Below are 16,028 nucleotides of genomic sequence, written 5' to 3'. Positions count from 1 at the left end.
CTGAGCACTGGTTTATAACAGAGACCAAGCAGACCCTGGCTCCAGGCTCTTGGAAAGGCAGAGCTCCCAGTGAATGAAGTGCTGCTGCTTCTGACCTTAACTCCTGAATCCCCAGGACCCAGTCTCTCAGTGTAGGCTGAAATGGGGTCTCTTTGCCTCCTTCCCCACAGTGGGTGCCGCAGAAGACCAGTGGACGAGCCGAGTATAACGAGCAGACAAGTGGAAGGTGCTTGTTAAGCACATTATCATTTGGTGAAGGAATAACACTCAATCATTAATGCTTATTCGCACATATTCCTGCAACATCCAAACTGAACTATCTATGTGGACTATGTGTAATGGAACATTTTAGGCCCAAGTTATTGTTGTTGGTATTGGTTTGTTATTGTCGCATGTACCAAGACACCGTGAAAAGCTTTTGTATAAGGTGATTGGAGGAAGGTATAAGGGGGATGTCAGGGGTGAGTTTCTTACACAGAGAGTGGTGGGTGCATGGAACACTCTGCCGGCAGAGGTTGTAGGGGCAGACACATTAGGGACATTTAAGAGACTTTAGATAGACACATGAATGATGGAGAAATGGAGGGCTATGTGGGAGGGAAGGGTTAGATAGATTTTAGAGCAGGATAAAATGTCGGCACAACATTGTAGGCCAAAGGACCTGTACTGTGCTGTAATGTTCTATGCCATCCAGACAGATCATTCCGTACATAAGTACATTGAGGTAGGAAAAAAACCCAGAATGCAGAATATAGTGTTACAGTTACAGAGAAAGTGCAGTGTAGGTAGATAAATAAGGTGCAAGCGCCACGACGAGGTAGATTAGGAGATCAAGAGATCACCTTTTAATGTATGAGAGGTCCGGTCAAGAGTCTTATAACAGCGGGATAGAAACTGTCCTTGAGCCTGGTGGGATGTGCTTTCAGGCTTTTGTATCTTCTGCCCAATGGGAGAGGGGAGAAGAGAGAATGTCCGGGGTGGGAGGGGTCTTTGATTATGTTGGCTGCTTTACCAAGGCAGCGGGAAGTGCAGACAGAGTCCGTGGAGGGGAGGCGGGTTTGCGTGATGCGCTGAGCTGTGTCCACAACTCTCTGCAATTTCTTGTGGTCTTGGGTAGAGCAGTTGCCTTACCAACCGTGCCTGGTGTATGGTGTATCGTGCCTTGGCTCATCTGCTAGGGAAACCGTCACCCATGCCTTTGCTATCTCTGGACGGCTCTGCTTCAGAACACTCCTTCCTCATCCCGGCCTCTGCGAGCCTCTGGTCTCTGCCGGCTGAGGACTGTCTCCCCTCCACCCCCCGCCCCCACACCCGCTGATGGTGGACCCTGACAGGAGAGGAAGGTCATCTTGGGCAGAGCCATTGCCATGCCCTTACCCACTTAGACGCTGAGCTCTGCAATCCACTCCATAAACCTCTCCTTATTGCTGCTCCCTCCTGTGAAATACCCCTTAACCCGTCGGCCTTCCCTCTGCCTCCACAGATGCTGCCTGACCCGCTGAGTTCCTCCAGCACTTTGTTTTTGGCTTTAGATTCCAGCATCTGCAGCCTCTGGGGTACAGAAACAGACCCTTCAGCCCGCTGAGTCCGTGCTGATCAAGAACTATCCCCATGTACACCAGTGGAGATGCAAGGAATTCTGCAGATGCTGGAATCTGGAGCGATCCACAAAAAGTGCTGGAGGAGCTCAGCGGGTCAGGCAGCCAATCCTATTTTATTCTCCTCCCCTCAGGTTCTAACCCCTCCTCAACACATGAGGGGCAATTTACAGTGGCCAATTAACATATAAACCTGCTGGTCTTTGGGATGTGGGAGGAAACCGGAGCTGTCACAGGGAGAACGTGCAAACTCCACACCGACAGCGCAGAGGTGGGGATTGAACCCGCGTCTCTGGTGCTGTGAGGCCAGCAGCTCTACTCTCTGTGCCAGTGTGTCAAATGTGGTTTCAGTAATGGTCCTATAAAGTACCTTGGCACATTTTAAAAGTGTTATTGTGCTAAAGCTGTGACCTTTGTTGAATTTTGGTGGTAAATGGGTAGCCTGCATTTCCTTACACTGAGCCAGTGTCCATGTATACCTGGTCTGCTCTCACCATTGCCTCCATACCGTTCCAGTGCGGAGTCCAGAACCACACCAGGTGTGGCTCTGTTCCCCTCTGCCCTCCCCACCTCCATCACCTGGTTCCACGCTCCACCTTCCTCTCCTGTCAGATCCCACCATCTGCAGCCCTCTGTCCCCTCCACCTCTCACCTCCCGGCCTCTGTCGCTGTTCCCACTCTCCCCTCCCCCATCTGCCCGTCACCCTCCCCACCTCAGAATCAGAATCATATATGACTTATATGATGTGAAATTTGTTGTTTTGCTGCCAGCAGGACAGTGCAAGACAAAATTACTGTAAGTTACAACAATAAATAAATAATGCAAGGCGAGGGATAACAAGCAGTGTTCATGGGTACATGGACCGTTCAGAAATCTGATGGCGGAGGGGAAGAAGCTGTTCCTGAATCGTTGAGTGTGGGTCTTCAGGCTCCTGTACCTCCTCCCCGATGGTAGTGACAAGAAGAGGGCATGTCCCGGGAGGTGAGGGTCCTTAATGATGAATGTTGCCTTCTTGAGGCACCGCCTCTTGAAGATGTCCTCGATGGTGGGGAGGGTTGTACCTGTGATGGAGCTGGCTGAGTCTACAACCCTCTGCAGCCTCTTTCGATCCTGCATATTGGAGCCTCCATACCAGGCGGTGATGCAACCAGTCAGAATGCTCTCCACCGAACATCTATGGAAATTTGCAAGAGTCTTTGGTGACAAACCAAATCTCCTCAAACTCCTAATGAAGTAGAGCCACCGGCTATCCACCTATCACCTACCAGCTCTCACCCCACCCCTTCCCCTCACCTCTTTATACTCGCCATCTCCCCTCTATCCTCCAGTCCAGATGAAGGGTCTCAGTCCATTTCCCTCCACAGATGCTGCCTGACCTGCTGAGTTCCGCCAGCGTCTTGTTTTTGGCTCCAGATCCCAGCATCTGCAGCCTCTAGGTACAGCTCTGTTGGTAACCCTTGCTCCTCAAGTCCAGTGGTTGAGGGTTCAAGACCAGACGCTGAGGGAGTGCGGCACTGTCCGAGGCACCATGTTTCGAAGAAGATGTCAAATTAAGACCTATTCTGCCCTGTCAGCTGTGTGTGAAACTCTTCTGAGGATCAGCAGTGTTAACCCTGACACTCTGACTACAGGTTACTCCGCAATCCAGTCGTTACCTGGCTGTGATTCCTTTGATTTGTGGGAGCTTGCCATGCATAAATTGGCCAACATGTTTCCTAAATTGCAACCTTGGTTACACTTGAGAAATGACTCTGGGCAGCCCTGGGGTTGTGAAAGATGCTATATAAATGCTCGATTGCAGCAACAACAAGAGGAAGCCTGGATCATTTACTCGGATCGTTTTCCCCATGAAATGACCTCATTGGAATTTGTACCAGGAAGTGGATAATGAGAGGTCTGGTTGGTGAATGCAGTGCAGGGAGACTGAAGTGGACTTGTGTCAAAGGGTTTGTACATTGCTTTAAAAGTATTCCGAAATCAAAGGGTAAAGTTAGCAGCTCTCTTTACTCAGGACTGAAGGATAAAGGAAGAGCAAATTCCCTGTCATTTAACTTCAACCACAGCAATAATCACATGGTGCAATAATGACAGAGTTTTTGAGTAATTATAGCAAACTCTCTTTCAAAAGCACTCTGTGGAGCACAGTGCAGCACTTGTTATGATAAAGGCACCATATAAATGGAGATTGTGTATAAAAGGGGGCAAGGAAAGACACACACACACACACACACACACACACACACACACACACACACACACACACACTCTTACACCACACACAGGTACCGATTTACACTTACAGACCCATTCAGGGCAGGCACAGTAGTGTAGCGGTTAGTGTAACGCTATTACAGCGCCAGCGACCCGGGTTCAATTCCGGCCGCTGTCTGTAAGGAGGTTGTACGTTCTCCCCTTGTCTGCGTGGGTTTCCTCCGGGTGCTCCGGTTTCCTCCCACGTTCCAAAGACGTACGGGTTAGGAAGTTGTGGGCATGCTATGTTGGCGCCGGAAGCGTGGCGACACTTGGCGGGCTGCCCCCGGAACACTCTACTCAAAAGATGTATTTCACTGTGTGTTTCGATGTACATGTGACTAATAAAGATATCTTATGCAAACCTCTGGACTTACACACACACACACACACACACACACACACACACACACACACACACACACACACACACACACACACACACACACACACACACACACACACACACACGTCTGTAGGCACACACATGCCCAGAGGCTGACTGGGATGTGAATCTATGCCCAGATACTTGTATTGGGGTCTGCTTCTCGATTTCTCCCTGTGAACACGTGGTTTTCCCCGGCTGCTCCAGTTTCCTCCCACATCCCAAAGACATGCGGGTTGGTGGGTTAACTGGCCACTGTAAATTATGCCGAATGTGTGGGTGAGGGGTAGACTCTGGGGGAGATGATGGAAGGGTGGGGAGAATACAATGGGTCAGTATAGGATTCGTGTAAAATTGGGTGCTTGATAGACTCAGCCTGCTCCATCGCGGGCACAACCTTCCCCGCCATCAAGGACATCTTCAAGAGGCGGTGCCTCTAGAAGGCGGCAACCGTCACTGAGGACCCTCACCACCTGAGACATGCCCTCTTCTCGTTACTACCATCGGGGAGGAGGTACAGGAGCCTGAAGACCCACACTCAATGTTTCAGGAACAGCTTCTTCCCCTCCGCCATCAGATTTCTGAACAGTCCATGAACCCATGAACACTACCTCGTAATTCCTTGCACTATTTATTTTGTAATTATGGTCATTTTTATGAATTTGCCCTGTACTGCTGCCGGAAAACAAATCTCACATCATATATGTCAGTGATAATAAGCCTGAATCTGATAGCACATGCTTGGTGGGCCGAAGGGCCTGTTTCTGTGCTGTAATCTCTCGTTGACTGGCTCGGTGGTGAGAGGGTTAGCAACTGAACCATGGCATGGGCACCAGCCAATTGTGGATTATTTCTTCCTCTCATTCTTTGGTGTAACATGAAATTCTGTCCCCCTACACCCCACCCCACCCTGCCCCCTGCATCCTCTGAAGCCTGTGGAGAGTAAAAAAGTCTCCCTCAGCCTCTGCAATCTATCCCCACCCTAAATTCCACTGAGATCTCTACACAACCCCATTTCTGGCCCCAGATTTATACACTCCAGCCCAGGGATGCCTGCTTCTTGGGAGGCGCTACGTAAATGCAGGGTTGTTGAACCGGCGCTGTCCTCTCCCTCAGGTTTGGGACGTTTGAGTTCCTGAGTAACCAGCTGCGGGATCACCAGGGGAAGCTGAGCAACCGACAGAGCCTGGTGTGCGGTCTGGGCGCGGGAGTGTTCGAGGCGGTCTTGGTCGTGTGTCCGATGGAGACCGTCAAGGTAATTCGGTGAACATCGAAGAAAAAAAACGCAGGTGCGGGGCATCTGAATTAAAAACAGGACGTGCTGGGAATGCTCAGCAGGTCAGGCAGCCTGTGTGGAGAGACGGAGATAATGTTTCAGTCTGACAGGAAGTTCAGCGGTTCTCTCGTTTACTTGTGAACAATGAACGTGTATAGGATAGAAGCCAACTGCATTCTGTTGGATTTACCTTCCTGATTGTTCCCTTTTCCCAATCATTTCTCCCCTTCCCAATCATCCCCCTTCCCAGTTGTTTCCCCCCTTCCCAATCAATCCCTACCTTCCTGATCATTCCCACCTTCCCAATCATTTCCCGACCTTCCTCACCCTTTCCGATCATCCCCCTTCCCGATCGTTCCCCCCGTCCCCCTTCCGCAGCAAGAAGAAAGTTGGGACAAACACTTCCCTGGCCGCCGGGATTCCGTCGGTTGGACCCGGTGTGTCCAGTCGATGAAGGGTTCCCTGGTTCTCCCGGTGCCGCTGGTGAACCTGGCCAGCAACACAGCAGGCTCCAGTGGGTGGCTGCTCTTCCCCCAGTGAGAGCTGCTCTTCCTTCACAGAACACAGAACATAGAACAGTACAACACAGGAACAGGCCCTTCAGCCAACAATGTCTGTGCTGAACACGATGCCAAATTAAACTAAATCTCTCCTACCTACAAGTGATTCATATCCCTCCATTCCCTGCATATCCATGGGTCTATCTAAAAGCCTCTTAAACACCACTATCGCATCTGCTTCCAGCACCACCCCTGGCAGCCCGTTCCAGGCACCCACCGCTCTCTGTCAAAAATTAGCCCCGCATATCTCCTTTAAACTTTCCCCCTCTCACCTTAATTTCATGTCCTCCAGTATTTGACATTTCTACCCTGGGAAAAAGATTCTGTCTAGCCTATCTATGCCTCTCATAATTTTATAGGCTTCTGTCAGGTCTCCCCTCAGCCTCCAACGTTCCAGAGAAAACAACCCAAGTTTGTCCGACCTCTCCTGATAGCTCATGCCCTCTAATCCAGCAGCATCTTGGTAAACCTCTTCTGCACCCTCTCCAAAGCCTCCACATCCTTCCTATCATGAGGTGACCAGAACTGAACACAATACTCCCAATTGCGGCCTAACCAAAGTTTTATACAGCTGCAACATGACTTCCTGACTCCTAATGCCCCAACCAATGAAGACAAGCATGCCATACACCTTCTTTATCACCCTATCTACTTGCGTGGCCACTTTCAGTGAGCTATGGACTTGGACCCGAAGATCCCTGAATAGTCACACAGCACGGAAACAGGCCCTTCGGCCCAACTTGACCAAGATTCCCGTCTAAGCTAGTCCCATTTGCCCACGTTTGGCCCATATCCCTCTAAACCTTTCCTACGTACCTGTCCAAGTGCCTTTTAAATGTTGTTAATGTACCTGCCTCAACCACTTCCTCTGGCAGCTCATTCCATATACGGACCACCCTCTGAGTGAAAAAGTTGCCCCTTAGATTCTAATTAAACATCTCCCCTCTCACCTTAAACCCATGCCCTCCAGTTCTTGATTCCCCAACCCTGGGAAAAAGACGGTGCGCATTCACCCCATCTATGCCCCTCATGACTGTATATCTAAGATTACCCCCCATTCTCCTACGCTCCAATGAATAAGGTCCCAGCCTGCCCAACCTCTCTCCATAACTCAGTCCCTCGAGTCCCGGCAACATCCTCGCAAATCTCCTCTGCGCTCTTTACTGTAGCAGGGTGACTAAAACCGAACACAATATTCCAAATGCAGCCTCACCGGCGCCTTGTGGAGGTTGATCAGTTGGTGTCCGAGATCAGGGACTGGTAGGGAAGGTTCCCAGTAATGCCAACTGGCTTGGTGCCCCTCAGAGGGAGCAGGCAACACCCCATTCATGGGCAGCATGGGACCACCTCGCACTTGCAATGAGTTTGCCCCTTTTTTATTAACTCGCCAAGGTGGCTCCTAACAGCAAGTGCCTTTTCTTTTACTTCCAGGTGAAGTTTATTCACGACCAGTGCTCTGCAAAGCCAAAGTACCGGGGATTTTTCCATGGGGTCCGGGAGATAGTCCGTGAGCAAGGTAAGTACCTCGCTGCCATCCATAACTGCTCTCTTCCCTCAGTCTCTGTATCCAGTGACTCTTCATCCTTGATGACCACATCCCATCCCAACTCCCCTTGCTCTCTGCAACTTGCTGTGGGTCAAGTGGTTCTATGAATGGACATTCCCGGGAATTCCGACTGGGAGCTTCTGCAGTGGGCAGGCCGGTCCCTCTGGTGGCAGGAAGAGGAACATCAATAAATCGGCCAGTAGTCGGCCAGCAAAACACTGCGGACACTCGAAGTCTGCGTTAAAGAAACAGAATCAAACAAGAACCTGCAGGAACTCAGCGGGTCGGGCAGCGTCTGTGGAGGGAAACGGACAGTCGACGTTTCGGGTCGAGACCCTTGAATCTGGACTGAAAGTTAAGAGGGGACGTAGTTGGTGTAAAGAGGTGAGGGGGAGGGGTGGGGGTAGGAGCTGGCAGGCGATAGGTGGATCCAGGTGAGGAGGGGGTGACGGGCAGATGGGGGAGGCGAGGGTGGGAACAGCGACAGAGGCCGGGAGGTGAGAGGTGGAGGCGACAGAGGGCTGCAGATGGTGGGATCTGACAGAAACCAAATAAGGGAGGTGGGGAGCGCAGAGGGGAACAGTGGGGGGGGAGGGGAGCCGGTGGGAGGGGTGTGTGGGTGATGGACAGACGGAGAGGGTGGGGGAGGGGAAAGGAACAGGGTGATGAGGGGGCTGGGGTGGGTGTGGGAGGACTGGGTAGACCAGGGGGAGGGAGAAAAAACCAACAGAGGGGGAGCAGAGTTTCAGTCCGGATGAAGGGTCCCGACCTGAAACGTCGGCCGTCCATTTCCCTCCACAGATGCTGCCTGACCCGCTGAGCTCCCCCAGCTTCCTCTCTCTCTCTCTCTCATCCCCTCTCCCTCTCCCCCTCTCTCTCTCTCTATCTCTTCACCCTCTCTCTCATCCCCTCCCTCTCTCGAGCTCTCTCTCTATCCCTCTCTCTCTCCACCCTCTCTCTCATCTCTCTCTCTCGCTCTCTTTCCCTCTCCACTCTCTCCCTCCCTCCCTCCCTCCCTCCCTCCCTCTCTCTCCCCCCTCTCTCTCCCCCCTCTCTCTCCCCCCCTCTCTCCCCCCTCTCTCTTCCCCCCTCTCCCCCCCTCTCTCCCTCCCTCTCCCCCCCTCTCCCTCCCTCTCTCTCCCCCTTCTCTCTCCCCCTCTCTCCCCCTCTCTCTCCCCCCCTCTCTCCCCCCTCTCTTCCCCCCTCTCTCCCCCCTCTCCCCCCCTCTCTCTCCCTCCCCTCTCCCTCCCTCTCTCTCCCCCTTCTCTCTCCCCCACTATCTCTCCCCCCTCTCTCTCCCCCACTCTCTGCCCCTCTCTCCTCCCACTCTCTCTCCCCCTCTCTCTTCCCCCCTCTCTCCCCCCTCTCCCCCCCTCTCTCTCCCTCCCTCTCTCTCCCTCCCCCTCTCCCTCCCTCTCTCTCCCCCCTCTCTCTCCCCCCTCTCTCTCCCCCCTCTCTCTCTTCCCCCCCTCCCTCTCTCTCTCTCTCTCTCCACCTCTCCCTCTCTCTCTCCCCCCCACCCCCTCCACCTCCACCTCTCCCTCCCGTTCTGCTGTGGCCCAGCCCAGCTAAACACAGGAACTCGTGAGCTTGTGTTTACAGGGCTGGAACGTCACTGCGTTGACACACAGGCGCTGTGTGTCAGCTGCCATGTGTGTATGGGGGGGTTGTGTGAGGTGCGAGGTAGGGGGAGAGATGCCAGGGCCTGGAGATGTGTGGACTAAATCCTTGCCTTCCTCTACCCAGGGCTGAAAGGGACATATCAGGGGCTGACTGCAACGGTCCTGAAACAGGGCTCGAACCAGGCCATCCGATTCTTCGTCATGACTTCACTGAAGAACTGGTACAAAGGTAACACCGGTCATAAGACCATAAGATACAGGAGCAGAATTAGGCCATTCGGCCCATCGCATCTGCTCTGCTACTTGATCATTGCTGATTTTTTTTCCTCAACCCCATTCTCCCTGTAACCCTTAACCTCCGTACCAATCAAGAACCTATCAATCTCTGCCTTAAATACACCCAATGGCTTGACCTCCAGCGCCCTCTATAGCAATGAATTTCCAAAGATTCACTGCCCTCTGGCTAAAGAGATTCTTGCTCATCTCAGTTTTAAAGGGATGTCCCTTTATTTTGAGGCTGTGCCCTCAGATCCTGGACTCTCCTACTGATGGAAACATCCCCTCCATGTCCACTCTATCCAGGCCTTTCAGTATCCGGTAGGTTTCAATGAGATCCTCGCCTCATCCTTCTGAACTTGAGTGAGTACAGGCCCAGAGACATCAAACGTTCCTCATACATTAACCCTTTCATTTCTGGGATCATTCTTGTGAACCTCCTCTGGACCCTCTCCAGGGCTAGCACATCTTTCCTTAGATACAGGGCCCAAAACTGCTCACCATATTCCAAATGTGGTCTGACCAACGACTTATAAAGCATCAGCAGTATATCCTTGCTCATAAGGATCATAGCACTGAGCTTGAGTGGAGCTGGGGTGAGATTGTGGGGGTTATTAGATAAAACATAGAGTGTTCTGGGGGCAGCCCGCAAGTGTCACCACGCTTCCGGCGCCAACATAGCATGCCCACAACTTCCTAACCCGTACGTCTTTGGAATGTGGGAGGAAACCGGAGCACCCAGAGGAAACTCACACAGACATGGGGACAATGTACAAACTCCTTACAGGCAGCAGTGGGAATTGAACCCGGGTCACTGGCGCTGTAATGGCATTACGCTAACCACTACACTACCGTGCCTATAGAGTCATTGGTTGCACCTGACAGGTTATGTGACTAGTATTTGCACCTACTACCATTTAATGGGAAGATACCCTGGTTACCTCTCACATACTGTGTTGTGAGAGAAGTTGGTGTTGAGGTTTATAAGCCATGGTGTGGCTACGTTGAAGAGGGAATCCATTCCATTGAGGTAGCCATGGAAACCTGTAGTATAGGACATGACCACAAGGTCCTCCCCAATCCAGGAGACCACAATCACAGGCTGTGCTGGAACCACTCAGACATCCACACCTCACTTGGCCTTCACTCACATCCCACTTGAGGTTGGCAGTAGGGAAGGTCCCAGCTCGAGCCACCATGTTGGGCAGTGTACCTGCCCCAGCAAGGTGACAGTTTGTTTGTGGCCACCCTGTTAAGTGGAGTGCCGTCAAATTGATAACCAAACATCATGGAAGGACCTCACGATCGACCCGAGCAAATTTCCTGAGTTGTCTTTGAGGAAGGTAAACTGGCTTTTGTGTTTGGCAAGACCAGTTACTACCATCATAAGATCTCTTTATTAGTCACGTGTACATCGAAACACACAGTAAAGTGCATCTTTTGCATTGAGTGTTCTGGGGGCAGCCCGCAAGTGTTGCCACGCTTCCGGCGCCAACGTAGCATGCCCACAACTTCCTAACCCGAACGACTTTGGAATGTGGGAGGAAACCGGAGCACCAGGAGGAAACCCACGCAGTCACGGGGAGAAGGTACAAACTCCTTACAGACAGCAGCCGGAATTGAACCCGGGTCGCTGGCTCTTCTAGGAACACGTCTCCCCCCAGGGGCAGCAGAACTGTGGGATCGATTGCACGTCGACAAGCTCTGATGCCGCTCATAGTTGAATAGCCAGCAAGGTGTTTTAGGATGGATGTGAAAAGGCCGGAAAGGCTGCAGAGGAGATCTCTGGAATGGCACTGAGGCAGAGAGAATGGAGGGAATGTGTTCCTTGGAATAAAAGTATTCAAACTAATTCAGAGTAGGGGGTTAAGATCGGAAGGTTGTAGACCAAAGAAACTTGGTGATAATTCAGGAGGGAATGCAGGATGTGCTTCCCACACTGGGGGGGGGCTGTTTGTTTTGCTGGGACGCACTGCTACCTGGGTGGAGGGAGAAGGTTACAAAAGGCAGTGGGATGTGGTGCCGAAGCGACAACTTGCAGGGAATGGGACCGTTGGGAACGCTGGTTGACTGAGCCAACATGGGCTGACGTGCCTGTGACCTACCGTAACTCATTCCCTTGTTTCTTTCCTCAGGAGACAACCCAGCCAAGGAGTTAAACCCTCTAATCACAGGCCTGTTCGGAGCTACAGCAGGGGCTGCCAGTGTGTTTGGTAACACACCCCTGGATGTGATAAAGACCAGGATGCAGGTACGGGAACAATGCTCCCACTGATGACTGATGGACTTCGCAAGGGATGGGTCAGGCCACAGAGGTGGGGCAGGCAGGCTTTGGACAAGATGTGAGCCGGGGGACAAGGGGGAGGGAGAGCCTGGGATTCCTCATCAATGGAGATCCAATAAACTGGACCGGACCCACAACAGGTTCCGTCAGACGCTGGGGGAAACTCGAAACTAGAAGACATGGAGTTAAGATTCTGGGGAGACGAACCAGAAGATCGGAGAGTCTTACACCCAGCCAGGAGTTGTGGTTGGGAAAGTACCCCTGGAAGTCCAACGATGACCAGTTCCGTGGGACTTTGGAAGGGAGTTGGAAAGATATTGAAAAGAGTTGCTGTTCTCCACAGTGTCAGGACGGATGTGGCAGCAATAGAGAGAGAGCAGAAGAGAGTCACCAGGATGTTGCCTGGAATGGAGGGCTGTAGATATAAGGAGAGACTGGGTTTGTTCTCACTGTAGGGGGCAGAGGGGAGACCTTATAGAGCTTTATAAAATTATGAAGGGCATAGATAGGAGAGATAGAATCTTTTCCCCAGGCAGTGGAGTGTAGAACTAGAGAGCACAGGTTTAAGGTGAGAGGAGAAACTGAAAGGAGATCTGAGGGGCAAGTTTCTCACAGAGGGTGGTGGGTATGTGGAACGAGCTGCCAGAGGAAATGCAGAAGGTGGATACAATTAAATCATTTAAAAGACATTTGGTCATGTACTTGTAAAGGAGATGGGTAGAGGGATATGGGGGTATTGGTATTGGTTTATTATTGTCACTTGTACCAAAGTACAGTGAAAAACTTGTCTTGCATACCGATCGTACAGGTCAATTCATTACACAGTGCAGTTACATTGAGTTAGTACAGAGTACATTGATGTAGTACAGGTAAAAATAACAGTACAGAGTAAAGTGTCACAGTTACAGAGAAAGTGCAGTGTAATAAGGTACAAGGTCACAACAAGGTAGATTGTGAGGTCAGAGTCCATCTCATCGTATAAGGGGACCGTTCAATAGTCTTATCACAGTGGGGTAGAAGCTGTCCTTAAGTCTGGTGGTCCGTGCCCTCAGGCTCCTGTATCTTCTGCCCGATGGAAGAGGAGAGAAGGGAGAATGGCCCCGGTGAGTGGGACTGGTGTAGAGAGACATCAAGGACAAGGTTGGCCTGTTTCAATGCTGCAGGGTTCTATGGTTTCTGGGGGGAGATAGGGAGTAATCGGAGAGCTCTAACAATGAATATGTCTGTAATGTGCTGCTAGAGGAGGCAGATACAAGCACTATGTTTAAGAGGCATTTAGACAGACGCTTAAACAGGCAAGGCAGAGAAGGATATGGTCCTAATGTGGGCAAATGGGGAGATGGGCAAAAGGTTTGGCATGGATGTGATGGGCCGAAGGGCCTGTTTCTCTGCTGTGTGACTCTGATGAGACAGCACAGGAACATGGAGCTGAATGGCCTGTGTGTTGTAAGACTGGGCGGATGAATTTGCTGTCAGTGCCACTGTGGGAGAGAAGGGCATTAACTCACTCCTGGCATCAGTTGCCCTCGAGCTGGGAAAGGGGGACTGAGCCAGATTGTTTCCCACTGCCCACGGTGATGTGGAAGCGAGGGTACCCACAGTCGAAGAGCTGGCAGAGCGTTTGGGTTTGGGTAGGGGAGGGGGTTGGTGGGTGTGGGTGTTAGGGAGGCTTTCAGACAAACTGGAGCTCAGGACTCTGCATGAGCAGTGGGAGTGTCCTGTACCCAACGGGACTTCAAACCTCTCTGTCCATCCCCGAGCGTTGATGGTCACATCCCAGCCCCTGAGTGAGCAGAAGGCTGGGTGTCTTCTGTGTCGTGTTATAACTTGTCTCATCTCCCCAGGGCTTGGAATCGCACAAGTACAAGAATACCTGGGACTGTGCCTTCAAGATAATGAAGCATGAAGGTCCCCTAGCGTGAGTGAAATGATTTAAATTTGCATGGAACAAAGCAGAGTGGGTGTTAATTGCAATGTTCAGCGGTGGCTCACTCACTCACTCTTTCTCTCTCACTCTCTCTCTCTCTCTCTCCCACCACCAAAGGTTTTACAAAGGAACAGTTCCACGCCTGGGTCGAGTATGTTTGGACGTTGCCATTGTTTTCATCATCTACGAGGAGGTGGTGAAGGTACTGAACAAGATATGGAAGACGGACTGAAATCGCCAGGGCCCCGTTGAGGGGTGGGGAGGGGGGTGGTGGGAACGGTGAGGTGTGCGGCCATGAGAAGAATGGGCAGGTCTCACCAACAAGAGAAACCGTGTAAAAGTTTAGAACTAGCCAATGATGCCAGTATGTTTCCCTTCGTGTTGTCCAGTGATATAATATTTAGACTGTGAGAAAATCATGTTGGGTGATTGAGAAAAAATTAATTTATCAATATTGCTGGGTGTCCCATGGACGGGTGATGCATTCCCTCTCAATAGATGGTACACCCATTTTTATGTATTTGTGTGCCAAAGGGACGAATCTTTTTAATGTCCTTTTTATTATTTTGAGGTGTGGGACAGGGAGGGGAGGTCATAATTAATTGCTTTCCATGTCACCACCAGTGCCTACGGATTGGGGTAAAGGAATTGACTCCTGGGTTACCAAGGTGTGGGAATTGGGGGAGTGGGTCATGTGACTGGATGCTGTGAATTGTCCCAAAGATGAGGAAACTTGGTGAGACGCAGTGGGATCACAGCTCGGCCGTGATCTCACTGGAAGATGGGGCAAACTAGAGGGGGGGGGGGGTGAAGGGCCCTCTTGTCCTGTACGATCCTAAGAAGGAATGTGGGCCCCTGTCATCCAATGAAAGGCCATTGTCCCATTAATCTCGTCTCACTGGGCTCTGCTCCTGCTGGTTTGAGTTTTCCCATCAGTTCAAGCAGAGAAGGAGGTGCTACAAAAACTGGAAATCTGATATCTGGATGGGGATTTGTCAGCAAACCAGCCAGCATCCGTGGAGAAGGAGACAGCTCAACGTTTCCCAGGAGGTTGCCTTCTCATCAGGACCAGAAAAAGTTAGAAATGTGCCCTTAACTCGGTCCGAACGAGTGCCTTCTTCTGTGAATCTAAATTAGCTTTGAAGTTCAGGATGACAGAGGAGGGGGTAGGCTCCTAGTTATGGTAATTGCCCTGAAAATCCCTGTGGACATCATTCTCGGACAACCTTCCGCAAAAGGAAGGGAAGTATTTGGAGCGGCTGCCTCTTTAGAACCGTCCGGCCAACGGTTCCACAGAGAGGAAATTCCTTGGAGTCACGCGGTTGGAGAGCCCCCGTTATCCACGATGCGAAGCACCAAGCTTCGTTCTACAGTGCAGTCACCTGACCCACCATGCGGCTCTGTCCAAGCACACGGCCAATGTTACAGCAACAAACAAACTGCTGGAGGAACTCAGCGGGTCAGGCAGCATCTGAGGAGGGAAGTGGACAGTCGACGTTTCAAAGGTTCTCGACCCGCTGAGTTCCTCCAGTAGTTTGCTTTTTGCTCCAGATTTCAGACTCTGCAGAGCCTTGTATCGCCAGTGTTACGGTATCTGATTTACCTTCATAGTTGGCTGAGAGAGAGGAAGGGTTTCATTCCCCAGGGTGGGGTGGAAAACAAAGAATCCCAGAACTCTATTGCCATCCATGCAGCTGAAACAACACACAGAAATCTATTTTTAAACCTATTTTATTCACCAGAATGTTTGCATCCCCTTTAAAACTGTGACACAAACCTTCCAGGGATTGAAAACTGCCTTGAAACACCCCCTGTTCCCCCCCTCTCCTGCCAACATCATGTAACCTGTTCAAGCCATCTCATTTCATTATTGTACGACCTCTCTTAGTGTGGCCAATGTTTACAACGTGATGTATTAATAAATTAACAACTGTGCTTCAACCGCTGAGGTTTTGTTATTTTGCAGCAGAGTTTGTTTCACTGATTTTATTTTTGGTATTGACACAGCACTAGAAACTGCTATTTATATAGAGTTGTGTATGGCAGGTTTAATGGTCAATTCGTAAATTGGTTTATTATTCTCACATGTACCAAGGTACAGTGACAAACCTTGTTTTGCATGCCACCCATACAGATCATTTCATTACAAGAGTTTATTGAGGTAGTACAAGGGAAAACTAACAGAATGCAGAATAATGTGTTACAGTTACCAAGAAAGTGCAGTGCAGGCAGACAATAAGGTGCAAGGCCATAACAAGGTAATTGTGAGGTCAAGAGTCCATCTTATTGTACTAGGGGACCAT

General features: G+C 50.9%; 1 protein-coding gene across 1 annotated transcript in view; it reads left to right on the top strand.

Moving 5' to 3' along the window:
- si:dkey-178e17.1 (tricarboxylate transport protein B, mitochondrial) overlaps nucleotides 1-15,666 on the top strand; it is a 65,574-nt gene extending 49,908 nt beyond the window's left edge. Inside the window, exons 4-9 of the mRNA XM_052032373.1 lie at nucleotides 5,351-5,489; nucleotides 7,502-7,586; nucleotides 9,363-9,467; nucleotides 11,650-11,765; nucleotides 13,643-13,716; nucleotides 13,843-15,666. Coding sequence (XP_051888333.1) covers nucleotides 5,351-5,489; nucleotides 7,502-7,586; nucleotides 9,363-9,467; nucleotides 11,650-11,765; nucleotides 13,643-13,716; nucleotides 13,843-13,957 — 634 coding nt within the window. The 3' untranslated portion in view covers nucleotides 13,958-15,666. The remainder of the gene's footprint in view (nucleotides 1-5,350; nucleotides 5,490-7,501; nucleotides 7,587-9,362; nucleotides 9,468-11,649; nucleotides 11,766-13,642; nucleotides 13,717-13,842) is intronic.
- The last annotated feature ends 362 nt before the right edge of the window (nucleotides 15,667-16,028 follow it).

The sequence above is a fragment of the Pristis pectinata genome, chromosome 17, assembly GCF_009764475.1.
Source record: "Pristis pectinata isolate sPriPec2 chromosome 17, sPriPec2.1.pri, whole genome shotgun sequence".
In the NCBI taxonomy this organism is placed as follows: domain Eukaryota; kingdom Metazoa; phylum Chordata; class Chondrichthyes; order Rhinopristiformes; family Pristidae; genus Pristis; species Pristis pectinata.
Note: the sequence above shows the minus strand (reverse complement) of the source record. Positions and strands in the feature narration are given on the sequence as shown.